Genomic DNA, 21,015 nt, shown 5'->3' with positions numbered 1-21,015 from the left:
AAGATTTTCATTAAGGAAAAAAAAAAAAAAAGAAAGATTTTGTACAGAAATTGCAATTAGAAAGAGATATTAAATCGTTGTGCAGCAGGCACTTTCTGGAATTACACACTGATATTCAACCTTCACTTCTGCATTTTTTATACTTTTTATTCAATTAAAAAAACCAACAAACCCTAACTCCTCAACCAGCCCTAGCCATGAAAAACAGGAAAAATATATTCCAAGAGACAAAATCCAGATGAAAGATGATTGCTTCCAAATGCACCATGGGAAATGAAAACCCAGAGAACTCCCTAGCCTGAGGAAAGCTGTAGAGGTGAGCAGTCCAAAAAATTCCACCAGCAGACGCAGCCAAATCGGAGATCTTTGGGCATCCTGGAAATTTTCTACAGTCTGACTGGAACTGCTCTGCAGCGTGCTGTCAGCTGGAGGTATCTGCTCCAGCTTTCTCCAGATCTCCGTCTCTTCATCTCAGCTTTGCCCCAGTTCCCTTTTCCTTTACTACCTTTACCCTGCTTGCTCCCTTCCTCATAAGCTTCCCTTTCACTTCTTTTTACAGTAAAAAGGTTCTGAAATGCCATTTCCATCATGAAAAAATGTCCAAAACCCCCAATGTTTTTAAAAGGGAAAATGATCCATGTGAAAAGAAACCCAAACAAGCAGCCGTGGGACACAGCGGCAGCTACAACCTCCAGAGAAGCCAAGATACTGTTTGTGCTGGACTCCCTACGCGCACGCACACCTATTCCCTTCTCACCACCCTGACTGACTTACCCGTAAGTAGCCACTGCATTAAAGCAGCTTCGGAGATGTTTAGTCAGACCTGGCCTTACCCAAACAAATCAGGGCTACCGACAGATTTACAGCGGAGAAGGTACTGGGTGTGACACGCCAGAAAAATCACTAACAGACATTCAAGTGGCTCAAGTCTGTGGACTACGTTTCGCTTCCCAGTCTTGGGCTAACACCCAGGACTTCTCTCTCCTTGCAAAGGTATGATGTCAGGCACATGGCAGTTCTTGAGATTCTGTGTAAGCCAGCGTTGCCAGAGGCTCTGCGCAGGTGTGGTTAACAGTTATTTAATGATTCTTCACAATTGCATGTATCTGTCTGAACATAAATACCTGCTGATGGTAATCTTTCTTTTCACACCATGAATTTGCCCTAGTGTTTCCACGCTCGCAGGTTCTCAAATGCCCGGTCAGAGTTCTTACAGACCTGAGGTTCACTGGCTCGTTTCAAACCACTCACGAGCTCTTTGCTGGCCCGTTGGCTTGGTGAGGTGAAGAGACTGAAGGCAGCATATTTCATACAAATGCTGCAGCTCTTCAGTTCTGGAAGTTTGGCTCCCTGATGACTCACAGGACTCTCCTCCCTCCCTCATGTTTACACACTGATGACAAGTACTGTTAAGTTTCTAAAAGCAAAATTATCAAAAAACCAGAACACTGGCAATTCCTGGAAAAAGCTCTCAGTCTTTCCCCTTTCCCCAGCAGTTGCACGAGCCTTTATTCAGCATAAATACTAGTACTGTTCAATTAGTTAAAATAATTTTGAGTGATAGTTCGACTGTTTCTTTTCCAAAAGGTAATAGTTTTCCTAATTAGTCACTCGCTTTGATAAGGCACTGACTTTTACTCTAATCTAAATTAACAAGACTTTATCTACCTGCATCATTTAAACACACCCTACTTGCAAATCTGGTATGACTAAAAACCAGGACAAGTGTTTGGTTTCATTTTACATTTGCTTCAAAGTGCCCCACTTGGAGGTTAATTATTAATCTACTCAAGTATATGTAAAGGTTCAGGGAAACAACGGGGTTAGTAGGCAGAGCAGTACTTGAGGAATTAGGAAACCTGTGTCCTGTTACCAGCTTAGATCACGTAAGTTTGGCCAAGCTGTTTAAATTCTGTGAACCTTTACTTACAAAACAGAAATAACAACGCTCTCTGCACAAAGCACTTTGACATCTCTAGGGAAGAAACTTCACGTGCGTATGTTTGTTCGCACCTTCAAGAGACTGATACTCCGCTAATCCCTTAAGAACTCACCTAAGAACTGGAGATCAGGGGCTCAACCCATGCAACTCAACAGAACTAATGATTTTGTCAGACCTGCAGCAGCTGAAGAACCAGCTCCTCAAGCTTTCACCGCTTTTCTCTGCCATCTGAAAAGCAGTGAAAACACACCTTATGTCTGGAACGTGGCTTGGAGCCCATACACCCCCAGCCCCCTCCACGCTGACGTACCCTCGGTGTAACTATGCTGGCAGTCCCAGGAGTAAGCAAGGAGCAGCACGGACCAGGTTTTCAAAGATACCAACGCTGTTCTAGAGCTGTCCAGGGGGCGGGAGGATTAGATCAAAATGAGTCGACAGGTGATGATGCAGATCTTGAAGTAGGGAAGGAAAACGGGAAAAAAGCAAATGGAGGGCAGAATATACACAGCAGAGAGATAATCTGGGGCCGTTACTGCCGAATCCTGCCCACCACAGGGAGGCCTGGCCGTCGGCAGCCTGCTCCTGAATAGCTCCATCATAAGGCAGTTGACTTGGTCTTGGGGGGGGAAAAAAAATCCAGACCTTTTTTACACCGTTATCTATTTACAGATTTGGCTAATTCTCATGTAAATCATGGGACTCCACCAAGAAATAGCTTTTTAAAAACAAAGAAACAACAACCACAAAAGCCAGCCCAGAAGTAAGAATGTTCAACGCTTAACTGCTGTTCAGCTGGAATATTATTGGCAAGGTGATTCATTTGTTAATCTGCAATGCTATAAATAGTACTTTAACCTGGTTGAACGGAAACATATCCTTGTATCTCCAGTCACTTGTTTACCCATGTTAAATATATGTGATTTTGAGGTGGCTTAGGTGTATTCCAGGAAGGACTAGCAAAGTTCAGTGACTCTCCATCACGCTTTCAAAGCCCTTCAGCTCCCGGTTAATTTTGCTGTGCTTCTCTTGCTCTGTCGTTCACGCTGCTCCATCGACGCACGGACTTCAAGGCAAGAAGAGGCTATTGTAACAACTCAGCTGGTATTTCCTCATATCATGGGCCAGTGACAGCAAGCCTCTGGCATCAATACCAGGTTTGGCGCCAACAGATATTTGGTCTGGCACCAGCAATAACAAGCTACGATGGTTTCTTTTTAAGTTTGCTTGGCACCAGTAGCAAGAAACATTCGCTAATCCTGGCAGAGAGCCACAGGATTTCACCAAATGGCTTCTGCATCATAACTTCATAATAAACATAACACAACATCGCTTCTAATTGCGGTGGAACCTGTGTCTTAGCAAGCAATTCCATCCCGACAACGAGATCCAGACTTATCAATGCCTGTGCTGCCTTCCAATACCAGTTTCTTCCTTCGTGTAAGAATAATCTCCTTGAAGAGATCCACAAACCCAGAAGTCCATCACCATCCGGATTTGCTCTCTCTTGGTGCAGTTATATGAAACCAGGTAATCAGCTACGACAAAAGCCCATGAGGACAGTTACTAAATTAAGTCATCACAAAATATGTTGTAAATACTGTGTTGACTTAACCTCACTCCTCACCCTGCACTCTTTTATGTCCTGTACTTTCTCAGACTGCAGACCTGCAATGTATTCCAGGCAGGTTCATCTTCTGCCGGTGTGGAGCCCCATTCAAGCCCCCAAGGCTTAACACAGCTCTCATAAAAAGAGAAAATTAGCTATACATTATCCATGTCTCAGGACAGAGCAACACCCTTTTTGACAGCTCCTTGCTAAATGGCACGACGCTTCTGACGAGGCCTCGTGGTGGATACCTCGGGGGACGCAGTGCAGGATGAGGACTCCCAGGAGCTCAGTTCTGCAGACAGGGTTGCAACCGACTTGCCAACCAGTTTTCAGCAGGACTCCACTCCTCTTTGCCTGTAAAATGGGAGAGCTCCGAGATCTCTGAGTGGAAAGGACGAAGTAGGAACCAGGAACCACTTCTCTAGTACTAAATATTACAGAATCACAGAATCACAGAATCACAGAATGGTCGGAGTTGGAAGGGACCTCTGTGGGTCACCCAGTCCAACCCTCCTGCTGAAGCAGGGTCACCTACAGTAGGCTGCACAGGACCTTGTCCAGGCGGGTCTTGAATATCTCCCATCCTCTTCAAAGGAGAAAATCTGCCCCTGCCCACTCTGTCACAATCTGGTACACAGGAGAAAAGAAATTTGCTTAAATGTAGACTTTTTTGTGGGGCATGAAGTTGGCTCAGGGAGGAAGCGAAACTAAGCTTTTGGCATGGGAAAATCTCATTCTGAGCAACAGCTCCCAAGAAAACAGACTGTGTGAAACAAAGTTGACATGGAAGTCCCCACTATAAATTCAGCTCTCGGTACCTGTCAAAGACAGAGAGAAATTCTGCCCACGGGGAAAGGCCATCCTTGTGAAAAAGCACAAATCCATAGAGTTCCCAAGGTGGGAATCCACACAGACACGCACTCTGCTTCAGTGATCAAATTCTTCCTCTCATGTAAATGGATTTCCACTAACCTCCTTTCTCACAGCTCAGGCTCTAGCTGGATTTCCTTCAACTGTGAAAACATACACAATTAGCCAGCCTTCACAGGCTCTGTAGCTCATTTCTGCACGCGAGGCATGTCTCCCGCTGCGAGCAGCCCATCCAGAGAGAACTCTTTGAACCGGGCTGTTGCTGCTCGCGCAGGGTGTTGCGCTGTCCGGTTTCATCACTCCTGGCAAGGCAGCGCGCTCCCGCAGCTTGCCACGGGAGGAGGAGAAGGGATGATGAAGCGTTTTGTCCAGCTGGTGTGCCGGACATCTCAGATGTAGAAGTCAGCTTGCCTACCACGAACTGGAGGACTTTCCCAGTCACCACTGAGAGACCTTTACCGACCAGTTATGCTTACACGATCTTGTCTGGGAGCCCCCGCTCATCGAGTTAGCAGTCAGGAGGGACAGGAGACAGAAAAAACGGTAAGAAAGGACTGGGTGGAAAAAAAAAAAAGAAATTAAAAGCAAGACCACAGCATGACACAACTTTGTACGATGTTTGCTGAAGCGTGGAAGCAAATCACGGCTTAAAACGCCGTGGAGACCCACAAGCAGATCGGCCAAAAATACCCCCGCAACAACCAGATAAGTGTAGCCTTTTGCTACATTTAGTAAGGAATATTTTTAGAATTCACAGCTTCAGCAAACTGCACAGGACTACACTTCCCCACCTCCAAATACCCATTGGCACACTCTTACTATTTCCGAATTAAATGAGTCAAAGACTGCAGAAAACGGGAAGCGAAGCTGAGTGTGTGATTCTCAAAAAACCATCGCGATGCTCCCCTTTGACTAGGGTACTGTTTTGGGTAGGAAAAGAGGGGGTCATACCTCAAAAAAAGTCCTGTTCTGCTGCTCTACAGAGGAAGAGACATTTCATTTTAGAACAAAGCATTAGATTTTTTTTTTACCTTGCTTCACTAGGGGGTTTTGGAGGTTTTTCTTGGGGTGATGGGGGTGGAGTGCTTGGCTTTGCTATAATAGAGCACATCAAAGCGCTTTTGATGTGAAGTTTACTTAACAGAATCAGTTTTTCCGATGATTGTGTTAATCTTTATAAACCTGAAGGCGATACCATGCCTTCTAAAAAACTATAGCAGGAAAAGACTCGAGGTTACACATACTCTCCGCGGTGAGAGTCGGGGGTAGTCGGACTATTTCACCGCTTCTCCCAACTTCGCTCGTCGTTTCACGGGCAGCAACAGCAACGGGTTTGTCACCGCTCTCACCGGGCCAGGAAGGCTCTGTTTAAACCATGCACCATCCTTCACATGGGCACCTTCACGTGTCTCCTCAGGTAAAAGCCACCACAGATCCCAAGGGCCAGCTCACGACAGGCACTCGCTCAGAGGCGGCCAAGGGGCCTTGAGCCGCCACGAGAATCAGCGCTGATGGTGGAAAGGCTCCCAGCCGTTAAAAGCTATCTTTGCAATCGTATTATTTTGAGTACAAGCTTCTGTCCCCTCTTAAACCTTGCAAAACCAGCTTTGCCATCCACTCCTAGTCTTGAAGCAGGGCTGTGAAAAAGCTTCTGTTATGTCTGACGTGTTTACCTACAGCATTTGAATGACTTTTTAAGTTCTTTGAATAAAGATAAGAGACAATGTGTACATTTTCCACACAAATAGTGGAACGGTAATAAAATAAACATCAAAGGTAAGCTAGCAAATCATCGCCACTTCGCTGCTATTTACAACAAAAGCAGGAAGAGGAAAAAACCTACCCTTGCCATTGGCATCATCTTAGAAAATACAAGTTTTGGAAGGAATGATAGCTTTTTCCCATACCCTTAAACACAAACATTGGCACCTACAGCTAACGCAAGGCTTTGCTGAAAGATCTTGGTTTACACTACACGGAGACAACAACAACAAGGAACCAAGAGAGGTCTCCCTCCTCTTATTTTTGTCCTTCTGAATCGCCAGCTTTTCTGAACTGGTACAGCTTTAGCGAGAACAGGAGGACACCGAACCTGCTACTGTTAGAGCCAGCAAGAGTACACCCAGCGGGACAGCAGAACCTCTCCTTGTTCAGTATTTGCTGTTTTAAGACCCACGCAGACTGAAGCAACGGCAAAGCTTTGAAACAAAACCCAGGTGTGGGTGGGAACATGTATTCTATTCAAGGGAGACAGAAAGCAGCGCTGTTTGTTTCTTCTGTTCGTCTTCTCAGCCTGCCTTTTCTCATGTTCCTCTCCAACACTCCTTAAGAGCCAGACCACAACAGCACAGCCCTAACTGGAGTGACTCTGCATTAAAGTATTTATTCTAAAACAAGGTCCAGTTTAGAAAGACTGCTTTTGGAAAATATGGAGCAACCCAAGTCTTACTCCAGGACACAAAATTCAAAGCGCACGTACGAGAAAAATAAAATGTAAGCACCACACTCGATTTCTGCTGATGTTTTTGTTTTGTTATTGCGCTACGGCCCGTGAAGTCAAACGGCGTTTGGCAACTGACTTTGAACAGCGAGCAGGATGAGACCCAACGGGGAGTTTTCAGAGCAGCTGCCGCCGTATAGCTCTCTTCACATCGAGCTGTTCTGTCCAGCCCACTGCTGAGGGAGGCGAAATTTCCGAAGGAGGGGAAGACCCTGACAACTTGAACCTAAAAACAAACCCAAAAGTCGCAACTCATTTATCTAGAAGTGTCTAGGTAAAATTACAGAACACTTCTTGTCCCAGGTTCAATGGGAAATTCATACATCCACAACATACAAAAAAAAGCTGAAGCAAAGCCACATTTTACAAACGCCGTAAAAGATTTTATTGGAGGGTGACAGTTGTGGCAGAGAGGTTACACACGCACCGTCCGGAAGAGATCAAGCCACGCCACAATCTCCACATCAACACACATGAAACTAAGGTTTTCGGCTAATCCTCCCGCAGCAAAAGCCCACAGCATCGCCTACCTGTTCCCATTTTACCCCCGCACCGGGCTGCGGTTACGACAGAGGGGAAGAGGGACCAGGACCGAAATTGCAATGCCGGGCTACGTAAATCATGAGGAATTCACAGCCGCGAAGCCGTGCGTTGCTCTCCAACGGGTTGTTGAGCTGTCACATTACAGCTTGTTGCTGTCTGAGGCGCTGCTGAAATAAATCACGGCGCGGAGCAGGTCCTGCTCTGCCACCTACAAGCCACCTCGCACTTTACACCTGGGAGTAGCGCCGAGCCGCGGCTCCGCTCGGGACACCCGGGAAGGGGAGGGACCTGGCGGGAGAAAACACAAACAAGTTTCGTAAAATAACTTTCCAGCAAGACCTGGCTGTCATCTCGCCTAATTACGGCTCCGATGCGGCTCATTAGCGCGCACCCACCTTTGCTACCTTGCTTCTCCACCCACCCGCCCTTTCAGATCTCCGTCCTGGCCCCGCCTCTCGCCGGCGTTATAATGGGCTGGTCTGAAAGTGGTGGAGAGGCACACGGGGGAAGAGAGAGATAATGACAATAACGCTAATCACGCTAATCACCCGGCCGCTGCCCGCGCCGCAGCCAGGAGCCAGCCCGGCGTCCCGCCGCTGACGGGGGGGGACCGCAGCCGGAGAGCCACAGGACTTCACCCCGGCGACCCTCCACGGCTTCCCCCCGCGCCCAGGGAGAGCCGGACGGTAACACCGGCCCCGGGGAGGACCGGGCTCGGGGCGGGGGGGGGGACGCGGAGAGGAGCCGGCTCCGGCAGTCGCCGCCTCGCCCCTCTCCTCCGGCCCCATGGAGCAGCGGGAGTAACGAGCGAGGAGGACGGAGGTGGGAGCCGGAGGGAGCAAGTAAGCCGTCCCCCGCCGAGCCCCCTCCGCCGGCCGGGAAGGGGCCAACGACCCCCGGGGGGGGGGGGGGGGTGTCAGCAGACCCCCGCCGCCATGAAGCTGGAGGTCTTCTCGCAGCACTACGAGGACAAGCTGAGCGCCGGCAGCGATCAGGAAGGCGGCGGTTCCCTCTCCCCGGCGCCGGCCGACAGCGAGCTGGGCTCGGACGGCGACTGCTCCGCCAACAGCCCCGGCGGGGGGGCCGGGAGGCCGGCGCACCCCCCCCCACCGCCTCCGCCGCCCCCCGCCCCGCAGCCCGAGAGCGCCAAGGGGAAGCCGTACACGCGTCGGCCGAAGCCGCCCTACTCCTACATCGCCCTGATCGCCATGGCCATCCGCGACTCGGCCGGCGGTCGCTTGACCCTGGCCGAGATCAACGACTACCTGATGAGCCGCTTCCCCTTCTTCCGAGGCTCCTACACCGGCTGGCGCAACTCGGTCCGCCACAACCTCTCCCTCAACGACTGCTTCGTCAAGGTCCTCCGCGACCCGGCTCGGCCCTGGGGCAAGGACAACTACTGGATGCTCAACCCCAGCAGCGAGTACACCTTCGCCGACGGCGTCTTCCGCCGGCGCCGCAAACGCCTCAGCCGCGCCGCCCCGCCGCAGCCCGCCCGCCCCGCAACGCCCCCCCCGCCGCCGCCGCCACCGCAGGAGGGGTCCGGAGCGGGCCCCGCGTCCCCCGGCGCTTCCCCGCATTGCCACTGCGCCAAGGAGGCGGCGGGGGGGGGGCGGCGGGGTCAAGTTCTCCAGCTCCTTCGCCATCGAGAGCCTCCTCCGGCGGCCGTCGGGGCCCCGCGCCGCCCCCCCGCCGCCGCCGCCGCCCCCCCGCGCCCGCCTCCTCTGGCCCCCGCACCTGCTGCCCGGCCCCTACCCGCTGCTGCCCTACCCGCCCGCCGCGCAGCCCCCCGCCCCCGCCGCTGCCCTCTACGGCGGGGGTCTGCTGCAGCTCCGCGCCTACGGGCTGGGCGAGCCGCCCCCCCCCACCCCGCCGCCGCTGCTGCTGCCGGGGGGGGGGCGGCAGGCGCTGGCGCGGGGGGGGCCGCTCTGCCCCGCAGCCCTCCCCAAGGGCTCGCCCGGCTCCCCGCTCCACGGGTCGCTGCGGGTGGGTTTGCCGCTGCAGCCGGCGGGAGGGGGGGGGGCGGCGGCCGCCTTCCAGCCGTACGCCGTGGAGACCCCCCTGGCTTAACGGAGCCCCCTCCCCCGGGGAGGGGGAGAGGAGGAGGAGGAGGCGCTGGATCCCGCACTTTAACTCCAGAGGCGAGCGAAGCCTCGGTGACCGTGCCTTAGTGAAGTGACGGGGAGGTGGGGGGGGTCAACCAAAAAATAAAAAACCACGAAAATCTCAAAAAACAGAAAACTAACTGTCGTTTTGGACATAGCCATCAGCCTCAAGTGCTTCTTACTGTTCGTTGGGACTACTTGACTTCAGCCTCCTGCCAACCCGTCCCCGTCCCCGCACCTCCCTGCCGCGGAGCAGGGGCGGCGGCCAGGGGATGCGGGGGGCAGCGGGGGGGGGGGGGGGGGGGCTGCTGCGGAGCCGTGAGTCTGTACCGCAAAGCGACGCATCACTGTGCCAAAAGAAGCCTTTTACTCCTGCCCGGCAACCAGCATCTCGTGGGAAAGGAGGACATTAAATTATTTATAAAAGCAGTGTTTTTAACACGAGGAGAGTGCAGCTTTTTTAATTAATTAATTATTGTTCGGGGGGGGGGGGGGGGCGGGAGAGGCAAAAGGGCTCAAGGAACGTCCTGTACTGCTTGGCGTTGTACGTGCAAGGCCGAGACCACTGCTACTGGAAAGAGAAATATTTTTTTTCGTATTTTATTTTTGTGTTTGTATATAATACATGTGCGTGTGCATTTTACTGACGCTCGGTTCCCCCCTTCCCCCCCCCCCCCTTTCCTTTCTCCTCTCCCCCGAATAAAAGCTGTCCCCTAAATAAAGGCGGTGATAAGGAGCAGAGCCTGGTGTCTGTGCTGGCGGGGAGGGAGGGGAGCCCGCTGGGGGGGTGCCCGGGGAGCCCTCGGGCCGCCCCCCCTTCCCATCCCCATCCCTCCCGGCGGGCAGCGGGGCCGCGGAGGGACCCTCCGTGTTTTGACCGCGGGAGGGGAGAGACCTTCTCCTCTCGGGTTTGGAAGAGCTCTTCGGTTCCTCGAGTGGAAGCGGGTTCCCCCCGCCGGGGCTCAGTCCCGCGGAGAGGCTGACGGGGTGCGGGCAGGCAGATGTGCGGGTAGGCAGATGTGCGGGCAGGCTGCCCGACTCGAGGGACAACCTGCGGAGCTCCTGCCCATCTGCCGGCCTTTTTTTCTTCCCCCCCCCCTTCTTTTTTTTCCTCCTTCTTTTTTTCTTTGTCCCCCCCCCCCTTTTCTTTTTTTTTCCCCGTCTTTTTTTCTTTCCCCTTCTTTTTCTTTTTTTACCCTTTTTTTCTTTTTTTTTTTCTCCTCCTTCTTTATTTCTTTCTTCCCCCCCCCCCCCTTCTTTTTCTTTTTTTCTTTCTTTTTTCCCCCCCGTGAAGACGAAACGTGATCCTGTCGTCATCTCTCCGGTCCGAAGCGAAGTGGCACGACCGGGCTCTTCTGGTGGGGACAGCCCCGCCGGCACCTGCAGCGGGAGCAACCTCAGACCGAGTGTTTCCCGGTGGGAAGAAGTTACCGCAGGTTGCCTTCTCCCCGGTGTTAAGGCTGTTTCGGCTCGTCAGAAGGGATCAGGAAAGCCTCGGCAGGATTGGGTCGGGAAAGGGCAGGGATGGGCTTTTAGCTGCCCGTGGTACCGAATCGCAATTGATTTTTACCGAATCCCCGACCTCGAGGAGCTTTAAGGAAACGCCGGAACGATCATTCGGGCCTCGTTAGTTCGTTTGTTTGTTTTAATTTTCAAAAGGCTGAAAAATACCCGGGCTTTTTCTCCCCTGCTGTAACGCACGGATCACCTCCACAAACGACGGCAGGCAGAATTTTGGGTGCTGGTTGTTCTTTTTCGTAATTACTCTTCTTTGGGACCCTGGACTTTCTTCCCCACCTCCTTTCCCCTCAGCGCCGGGTCCGGCGGCTGAGCAGCTTCTGTCCTAGCAAAAGCTTTGCCGAGGAGCGAAGGTGTGCTGGGAAAGGAAAGCTTCAAACCCAACGGTCTGCGGGCGAAAACGCCGACTTGTTTCAATAAAGCTCAAGCAGATTTCACGGTGTGTTTAGCTCAGACCATAACATTCATCAGAACGTTGCGAGAGATTAGTGACTAATGTATGAAGTAATCCGACCCTGGAAGGAATTGGTTTTTATGTACACACACGCATGCACACATGCACACACACACGCCGTTTCGACATTGCTCTGCCTTCAAGGCTCTTCGCAAATATTAATCTGCCCTTCTATAATCTACCCTTACCTCTAGCTTGTGTTTTAACATCCCTTTCTTTAGAGGAGCCCGCACGAACCGTCGGTATGCAACTGCTAACATCTTTCGGGTTTGTCCGTCCGCGACGGCCACTTTTCAGGGCACGTTCCAAGCGCCTCGACGGAATGCGGAATGGGTTATTAAAGCCACAAGCCTGCCTTTAATCGGCCGTATGGAAGTGTGAGTAGGGACGAACTTCTGTGTAAAGGTGTGCTTAGCAGGGCGGCATTCGGCTTTTTACTTTTGGAAAGGTCCCTTTTTATTAAAAATAACCTAGGAAAAGAAAAGAGAAAAGAAGAAAAGAGAAAAGAAGAAAAAATGAATGGGGAAAAGGAGAGAAAAGAAAAGGAGAGAAAAGAAAAGGAGAGAAAAGAAAAGGAGAGAAAAGAAAAGGAGAGAAAAGAAAAGGAGGAAAGGAGAAAAAAGAATGAGAGAGAAAAGAAAAGGAGAGAAAAAGAGAGAAAAGAAAAGGAGGAAAGGAGAAAAAAGAATAAAAGAGAAAAAAAGGAGAGAAAAGAAAAGGAGGAAAGGAGAAAAAAGAATAAGAGAGAAAAAAAGGAGAGAAAAGAAAAGGAGGAAAGGAGAAAAAAGAATAAGAGAGAAAAAAAGGAGAGAAAAGAAAAGGAGGAAAAGAAAAAAGAATAAGAGAGAAAAAAAGGAGAGAAAAGAAAAGGAGGAAAGGAGAAAAAAGAATAAGAGAGAAAAGGAGAGAAAAGGAGGAAAGGAGAAAAAAGAATAAGAGGAAAAAAAGGAGAGAAAAGAAAAGGAGGAAAAGAAAAAAGAATAAGAGAGAAAAGGAGAGAAAAGGAGGAAAGGAGAAAAAAGAATAAGAGAGAAAAGGAGAGAAAAGAAAAGGAGAAAAGGAGAAAAAAGAATAAGAGAGAAAAGAAAAGAAAAAACAAAAGGAGAAAAAATAAAGAAAAGAAAAAGAAAAAGGAGAGACAAGGAGAGACAAGGAGAGACAAGGAGAGACAAGGAGAGACAAGGAGAGACAAGGAGAGACAAGGAGAGACAAGGAGAGACAAGGAGAGAAGAGAAAAAGAAAAAAAAAGAAAAAAGAAAAAAAAAGAAAAAAGAAAAAAGAAAAAAAAAGAAAAAAGAAAAAAGAAAAAAGAAAAAAGAAAAAAGAAAAAAGAAAAAAGAAAAAAGAAAAAAGAAAAAAGAAAAAAGAAAAAAGAAAAAAGAAAAAAGAAAAAAGAAAAAAGAAAAAAGAAAAAAGAAAAAAGAAAAAAAACGAAAAACATAAAAAAGCTCCCCCAAATTTCGAGACGCGCCTTATTAATAAGTGTTTATCTCCTTCGGAGGTCGGTTTTGGGGCGCGTCGGGAAGCGTAGGGCGCTGTCACGGTGTGAGGGCCGTCGGTCCTTCCCCGGCGGGTGGGGACCGGGGCTTGGGGCCCCCCGCCGCCCCCGGGCTGCCGGGCTGGTACCGCCCGGTGTCGCAGCCCGCTCGGCGGCACAGCGGCGGGGCGGGCAGCCCCGGTGTACAGCCATAAATCCGGGCTGTCAGCCGTGACAGACGGCTGGTGAAACACTGCACCTGTCCAAACACTTTCCAGCAGCAGGTAACCAGAGAACCGACACTTTACATTTTTGTGTGGAACAAGCGCTTTAACCGTTTCGCAGACCGGCCCAAAACAGCGGCGTTTCTGCGCCTGGGCACTTTGTCTTTCTTAACGTCTAATAAATCAGGATGACAGAAGAGAGACAAAGCCTTTCTCCTTTTGATATTTGACACGTCAGCAGTCAGCCGACACTTTGCTGCCCTGTTCTTTCAGCCCCGCAAGGGTCTACGTCACCCAAAGTATCTGCTCGTGGGGTGGGTGCACTTCGGGATACTTGCGGGATTTTCGTGGGACATCTGCCTGCCAGTGGGACACAGTGAATGAATTCCTCTTGCTGTACAGGCAAGACTGATGTCAGAGGCACAGCAAGCCCGGCTGCAACGGGGAATGCAACAGTCCAGTCACCAGCACGGCAGAGGACCCACAAACATCCCACGCTGGCTGCTCTGCACCCTCTGGACTTTCTTTGTGCAGAACTTGGTGAAAACCCCAGCCTGAGCAGAGCTGCACATCAGTTCTGGTCCAACAGGGCTCTGGTTTTAACTGGGTTTTTGAAGAGATATTTGGCTTTCCAAATAAATATGTTGTTTCAGAGACTTTTTGTTCCATAACTGTTTCATCTGTTGCAGGTTCTGAATGTCTTGGTGTGCCTTAAAGACAAAAAAAAAAAATCATACCTGCCAATCAAAATATTTTCATCAAACATTTTTGCACGGCTTCTTCCTTTCTTGCCCTCCCTCCCACCCCCCCTCAGATAGTGATAAAACCGATTACTTAAATAATGTTAGTCCTAACCACTTTCCTAAATTTCTTACAGTTTTAACCTACTGAGCAGCAGAACTCCATAAACTCCTCGTTTGTGTATTTAGATCTTATTCTTACAGAGGAGAAGTCTGAGCACTTCAGGAATCAATAGATGCCAACCACGAGCTCACAGAAGTGATTTGTGGGTAACTGCTTGTATATATCACGTAGATCCCATGCAGCAGGATGATACAGTAATGCTGTGCCTATTTGCCTTTATAGAGGAGGCAGAGAGGTTTACGCCTTTAAATTAGCGGGGAGACATCGGTAGGGAAGCCTTTTGATTGCATTCTCTTCCTATCAGATGAATTAGCCTGATTTTTCACCAGCCAGATCTGATGAAGCCTGAAACTCACCTGCAGCTCTTACACTCCCAAGGACCCAAAAGACAGGACAGAGAGCCCTTTGGTATCCCTATAACCCTTGCTCAGGAAGAAGTCCACTGAAATCACGCACTTCATTCGAGAGCCATCTCAGCACAGCCATGCTAGCTACCAGACTCAGGTCAACACAGATCCCCAGTGAACGCTCCTGAGCAAACGTGCAGCCCTTGGCAGCAGCTTAATTTCACACCAGAGGCAGAGAGGACCAAAAGAGGATGGATGAAATTCTGCTTTGGGACCTTGGCTGCTTTTTCCACCCCAAACCCTTTTTCAAAAGAAGGATTCTCAGGTACCTTAGCAGAATGTATCAGATGTCGAAGACCCTTAACAAAAAGCAGTTTCACCCCAGAAGAAGGCACATACCAAGGACTCGGGTTCACAGGCCCTGCATCTTTTGCATCATGCCTTAAGTAGCCCAAGGTGAAACTTCCTACCCAAGCGCAAGCAGAATGACCGCAGCCCCACGTGGAAGGGTATAGAGCTTCTGAACCAAAGTCCAGATTTTGCACAATTCTTCAATGAGCTGGGGGAGGTGTCTCACTTAATGACAGACAAGAGCGTGCCTTTATTGTGCCAGGCTTTTTGCCTTTTAAGTCTGAAGTAGACAGAAAACCAAAGCTGAAATCTACCTCCAGCCAAATTCCAGGCACTACAGCTGTGATTTCGGCAAGGGTGGTTGTATCCTGTTGCAACTTTGCCTAGCTCTGCAGCAGCCCTTTAATAATGCTCCATTTTTCATTTACGTTCTGGAGAGGAAACATTTTCCTCTTGAAAAAACTCTCCTGTCTTCATTGACACTCAAAACCAGCTTCAGAAAAGCCACCTATGAAGCCCAAATACCCCATCACCAAATCAGACGGATGTCTAGGGAGAGCCTGGCCCCCTCTAGACATTCGAACCTATATTAGCGCATCGTTATTGGGGTTCTGCAGATTCCCAGCTTCAGAAAAGCTGGTAATTTACATATTCTCTATCCCTGCATAGGAGCTAAATGTTGTCCTTGCCTTCGGGAAGCTTTAGCCCAATGCATCTGGATGGACTGGGCCTCTGTCCTCTTTTCCAGAGCCAGAGGGGGTGAGTATGAGGAAGGACTGAGAGAACACGCTGTCACAATGTTTGTGCTCTTGCACCATGGTCCTGTTTTCTTTGTTGTGACACGTTTCAAAATTTCGGAGCTCTTTCAAGCAGGATGGCATACTAATAGCCTCCTTTGCTATGGGGAAAAACAAGACTTCTGTGGGTTCTTTCCTCTCCTTAATAGCAAAGCAGAGAATATTCAAGATGGAGCAATGCAACTCTACTCTTCAGTATAAGGTCTCGAGCAGAGCACGTGGGACCTAGGACCAGAGACCATCAGGCAGAAGAAGGTGCAAGAGGGAAGAAAAGGAAAAATAGGTTGACACCTAATTTCCCAAATTCCACTGTAGTTGCTTCCTGATCATAGTTATTCATCAAGCACATGTTTAGAAGCAGTAGGTAAGGCTTCATAAATGTTTTATTAAGTATAATTTAGCCAGTCTAGGGTCCAATGGATTTATTTTAGCTGTGTGTGAATGGCTGTTGTTATTTTAAGTAATAATTTGGTACTGGAGTAATAATCCAGTAACACCTGACAGCCAGCTAGTAGCCCTTCAAGTAAATAGTGTATTTCATGTTATCCTTACTATTACTACATTATTTTTGGTCTGTTGTAGAGAAGCAATGCTAATGAATATTGTGCCAGAGCCAAAGTGCCAAACAGGGCTTAACTACCAGTATTCTGTGGTTCCACGGTGTATCCCAGGCTGCCTCACTGGACAGAAGAGTCTTAAGCAAGACTGACTCTGTGAGAGTCATTTTATTTGGGCAGAAAATTTAGTTACCTGACTTACAGATCTTCAAGTTTCAGCAGAAGCATGAGATTCTGGTTTCCCAAACTTGTATGTTTATCAGTAGCTGTGACAAATGGCCAGACAAGCTTCAACACTCCAAGTAGAAGTTGCCAATCTTCAAAGTTCTGAAAAGAAAAAAATCTCTAAGACCTTAGAGGTTACCTATGGCCTTTCAAAACAGACATGACAAACTGTTTATTTCAATTCCTTCCATGGCATTTGCTGTTGAAAACTATGGCATTTCACTACAGAAATACTTTTCCCTAGAGTTCTAATGAGAGTCTATTAAAATGCAGACACAAGAGGCTTCTAGAATTGCCCAATTCACTTTCCTTCCCGTGCAGTTTTTTCCAGTTTATTTTTGATAACTTCAGATGCAAGGCAGTATTTAGTAGCCTTGTTTAAACCACCCTAAGCCATGAAGCAGAAACCCCACGGAAAACATGGTTTTCTTTGTAAGAAAAGTTAAGTTACATCACCAGGTAAGAACAGACTTTTGGTATTTGATATTCCTAAAACAAGTGTCTAACGCAATTCTCTTTTGCCATCAAGCAGTTGCTGTTGCTCTGGGTACTTCGTACAGCCATCTTCAGTACAGTGGTATAAGCTCATTACTCATCCTCGTCATACAACACCGAAGTAATTCCCCTCTCTTTGGCATATACAAGCCCCAATTAGTTGTGTGTTATCATCACATTCCCCATTAATCACTTAGCAGAACCGTACAGATGCACAGCAGCAGCTTTCTCGCTTTTTCCTCATAAGTCAGTCCAGGAAGCCCCCTAGTCATTTCTGTTTGTCTCAACTTCTCTGGAGCATCTCTTCCTGATTAATCATAAGACACAGCGAAGGCACAGCTTTCTGTGTCACAATACCTGGAGTCACGTCAGGTGCTTCCCACGCCCCCCAGCTCCAGGAGCAGCAGGTTAAAGAAGGACAAAAGTTACACGTTGTCTTCCAAGCAGCCAGGCTGACACATGACAGCAGAGTACACAGACTGCAGTTACCCAACCTTCTCAGCAATAACCACCAGAAAAAAACCCCTTCAACGTAACATCTCAACAAAGTCGAGTTCAAGTAGAGAAACAACCTTCCCCTTTCACCTCCCACCGCTCCCTTATCTTACTTGCCCTTTTCCAGGGCTGCCCTCGAGGAAGCAGAAGCTATTTCTCCCTTGAGTCTAGTCTATAAAACACTGAGCACAAAAAGATAACAACATGCCGTGTATAGGCTCTAGAGCTCCCCAGGAACATTCAGGTTCAAATTTTGCTGTTCCTCAGGGACTAGCACAGCTCTCCCTTTCTTCTACTCTGTATGGAATCACAGAATGGTTTGGGTTGGAAGGGAGCTTTAAAGTCCAGCTAGTCCAACACCGCTGCAACAAGCAGAAGGGTGCTTTTACCCTTTATCTTGGAATAAGTTCCCCCCATTCCATACAGTTCCCAGTGACTGCAAGGGAGAATTTCCTCTGTGCGTTGTCGTTTCTGTCACCACAGACGACAGGTTCAAATCTGACCAGCTGGCTTGACAAACTCAGCACATGCTGTCACCTTGTTATTATAATTCCTTCCCTTCCAGCACAAACAACCTGAGCAAGCATTGTAAGGCTACCCAAATTACCTTTAATTAATGTTTGTACCAGTAAACTTGGAATTAGACACTTTTTTGTTCCTTGTACACCTGAAATCTGAAGACAAAAAGATCCTGTAACTAGCTTAAAGAGAAGGGAAAGGCATACATTTTCCTAGTTGGATATAAATGTCGAGGAATCATGCTGGGGTTTCCTGCTGGGTGGAGATGACTCCTCAAACTGGGACACAGTGTCTGAGGCAGCCAGAGATCAATCAGTTCACATGCAGGTTTGTGAACACTGGAATGGTACAAAAGCCTGTTAGTGGGACGAGTAGTTTGGTCTAGCAGAGAAGAGCATGGGATAAATAGTTCTAGAACAAGTACTTGTGCTAATTAAAGAATTTACTAAATTAATCTGCTAATTAACAGGAGTTGCATCTTACCATCTTACTCTGTGATGCCATATAAGCCTTTGTATTTTCAGGCCACAGTGTGGGATCAGCAATTGGTAACTATTTCAATTTTATACTTTAGAGTTACATAAAAAACCCTACAATAAAATGTCTTAAACCTAATAATCCAAAAGCTAGGACCACTGTGTTCATATACCACTATTTTAGCCCCTTTTAATTCAGGGCACATACCACTGTAGTGCACTGTTTAAGTTACAGTATCACACTATTTTTCTCCCTATAGGATTCCTGCATCGTCCAAGAACTAGTTATTGTGGGAAGGAAAGAGTCTTGTGCAATTAACAGGAATATTGTTCTCAGGGCCCTGACTCAACAGAAGTAGAAAATTTATTCCAAGTGAGAAAAAGGATCTCTGGAAAAGAATAGATGTATTAAATGTTTAAGTAATAAGATTTTGGATGTGCATGTACATAGAAGTCAAAATCTTTTCAGTCAGCTTGATACCAGGATATACAGAAACCTGTTTTAAACTAAGCCATATTTGTTGCATTTGGAGTACTTTCGGTAGTTAGCTTTATTAGGAACACAGGCAGTGGTTACTCTACCAGAATCTATTCCAATACAGATGACACTGCAATCAAAAAGGCAGACTCCGCGGTATCACGCACACCCTGTCACAGAATCCTTTTAGAAATGAGGTTTTGCAATTTCTGAACGGTCACATGCACCTGGAGTCCAGTCTAACTCAGATAATAATCTAAGCCGTGGGACCCTTCCCTTTGGCACAGTTCTGCTCTTCCACACCAGGACCAGAAGCCTGGCTTCGCACACGGGTGCCTATAAGTCTCCCAAACGTGATGAGGTCTGATAACACTGTACGCTTGTCCTTACATTCATTCTTATTTACTTGCTTGCAAAACAGGACTGAACACTGCTTGAGTTCAGTTTATTTTGGTTGGTTGCTGTTGTAAGCACTGTCCGTTCATCTTCTCTGACGCAAGGCCAGCAAGCAGCTTCCTGCAATCACAGACTGTGCCTGTAGCCCAGATCTATCAGCTGTCACGACACGAAGCGCAGCACAGGAGCATCACAGGGATTTATGGCACTGAAAGGAGGATTTGGTATCCACAAACTCATTACTAGAGTCCCTTCCTCAAAAAGGCATACACTGCCCACAGGTTATGCCCACTGCATGCATGTTCTGCTGATACCAATTACATCCAAGCCCACATACACGTTATAAAAGGTAGCAAAGGGTCAAGAGCAACACAAACCAGTCATTGTATCTTACCATTTCATGACAGCCATAAGACATGTAAATTGTATGGAGAACACATACCCATCAAACAAACTGGTAGGAATAGGTGCATGTAGTGATGAATTCTCTTCTATGTGATAAATATTCATTCAATGGCAAGAACAGACTGAGAAATACCGAAAGTATGTCTCCATGTATCGACTAGGAAGTATGTTCTCTGTTTAGCTTCAGCCTCACAATTTCATTTCACAACAAAAAACAAAAGTTGATGATACTAGAAAAAGACGACCCATTTGTTTTCAAGGTATACCCATCTACATGATGGATATCTCCAGCCGAATTCAGCAGGAGTTCTCATGGACAGTAAATATCTCAGTCATTCAGCTCTTGTTGGGAGTGGCTCAAAACCCAGCAGAGCCAGGAACTGAATGGGAGCAGCTATACATTAATCTTAATTGCTGTTCTATAAATAGTCTGGGAAAAGCAGGCAATGGGAAACCCCAGCCAAATTGAGCAACCAGAGTCGTGAAGGGGTATTTTTGTGTCCCCTGCATTATTAAAAGGCAGTGATCAAATTAGAAGGCTCAAACACTAGCATGAAACTTTGTTTTGAACAAGAGGCTCATTTTGGCATAAAGCCAAAAAAAGCATAAGAATCATTCTCGTCTGATAATTTGCTGCATGTTTTCATCTCTCTCAGCCCCATTTCTTCAAACTCTCCTATATGAGCCAAATATGAAATCTTCAGATGCAGAACATACTGATTACTTACGTAGCAACTGATCTTAAACTGATTACGAAGAGCCTTAAGGCCATGACTGCAGCAAGCTGTGAGGGACCTATAGGATTTCAAGGTGCTGAGCCTACCACGGGCCGGGCCGCATTCAGTTTTACTGAGGTTTTCAGCGTGCAGCCAAGAATACGTTAAACACCCAAGCATGCCTGCTTTTATGTGTTAACAGCCCATCCCACAGACTCTGCAAGGTTCTGCCCCAGACAAGCAGGAAAGGTCTCTGTCTCATACAATGCCACCTAGAAGTCCACGCAATGCCATCCTTGCTGTAAACAGAAGGAGCCCTTTGACTCCTGTGTGAGGCAAAAAAAAAAAAATCAATGAGTAACAATCTGGAAGATCTACCAGACCAGGTCTCCTGACAGCATATCCCCTTGGTGAGCACAGCACACGAAAACCCTAAGCCTGCAAAATACACTCCCATCCTTCAGGGAGAGTCCCGATAGGCAGGAGTTGGTCTGATGCCCATGGACAGTGAGTGACTCACCATTCTCTAGCAAAGCAGAGGAAAGTCACTCTGTTATATGTGAGGATCGGGACTTTGGAGACCATCCTGAGGTCCAGAGTGATGGATTCATGTCCTTCCAACCAAAGCTTCTCCACAGGCTGTCTGCAGGGA

General features: G+C 48.1%; 1 protein-coding gene across 1 annotated transcript; it reads left to right on the top strand.

The window, feature by feature from the left end:
• The first annotated feature begins 7,933 nt into the window (after positions 1–7,933).
• FOXQ1 (forkhead box Q1) lies at positions 7,934–10,045 on the top strand. Its single transcript, XM_075415325.1, is given in 2 exon segments — positions 7,934–9,067; positions 9,069–10,045. Coding segments are annotated over 2 exon segments (1,134 nt in total). The 5' UTR covers positions 7,934–8,399; the 3' UTR covers positions 9,535–10,045.
• The last annotated feature ends 10,970 nt before the right edge of the window (positions 10,046–21,015 follow it).

The sequence above is a fragment of the Opisthocomus hoazin genome, chromosome 3, assembly GCF_030867145.1.
Source record: "Opisthocomus hoazin isolate bOpiHoa1 chromosome 3, bOpiHoa1.hap1, whole genome shotgun sequence".
Taxonomy (NCBI): Eukaryota; Metazoa; Chordata; class Aves; order Opisthocomiformes; family Opisthocomidae; genus Opisthocomus; species Opisthocomus hoazin.
The sequence above is the reverse complement of the archived record's forward strand: the minus strand, read 5'-3'. Positions and strand labels throughout refer to the sequence as shown.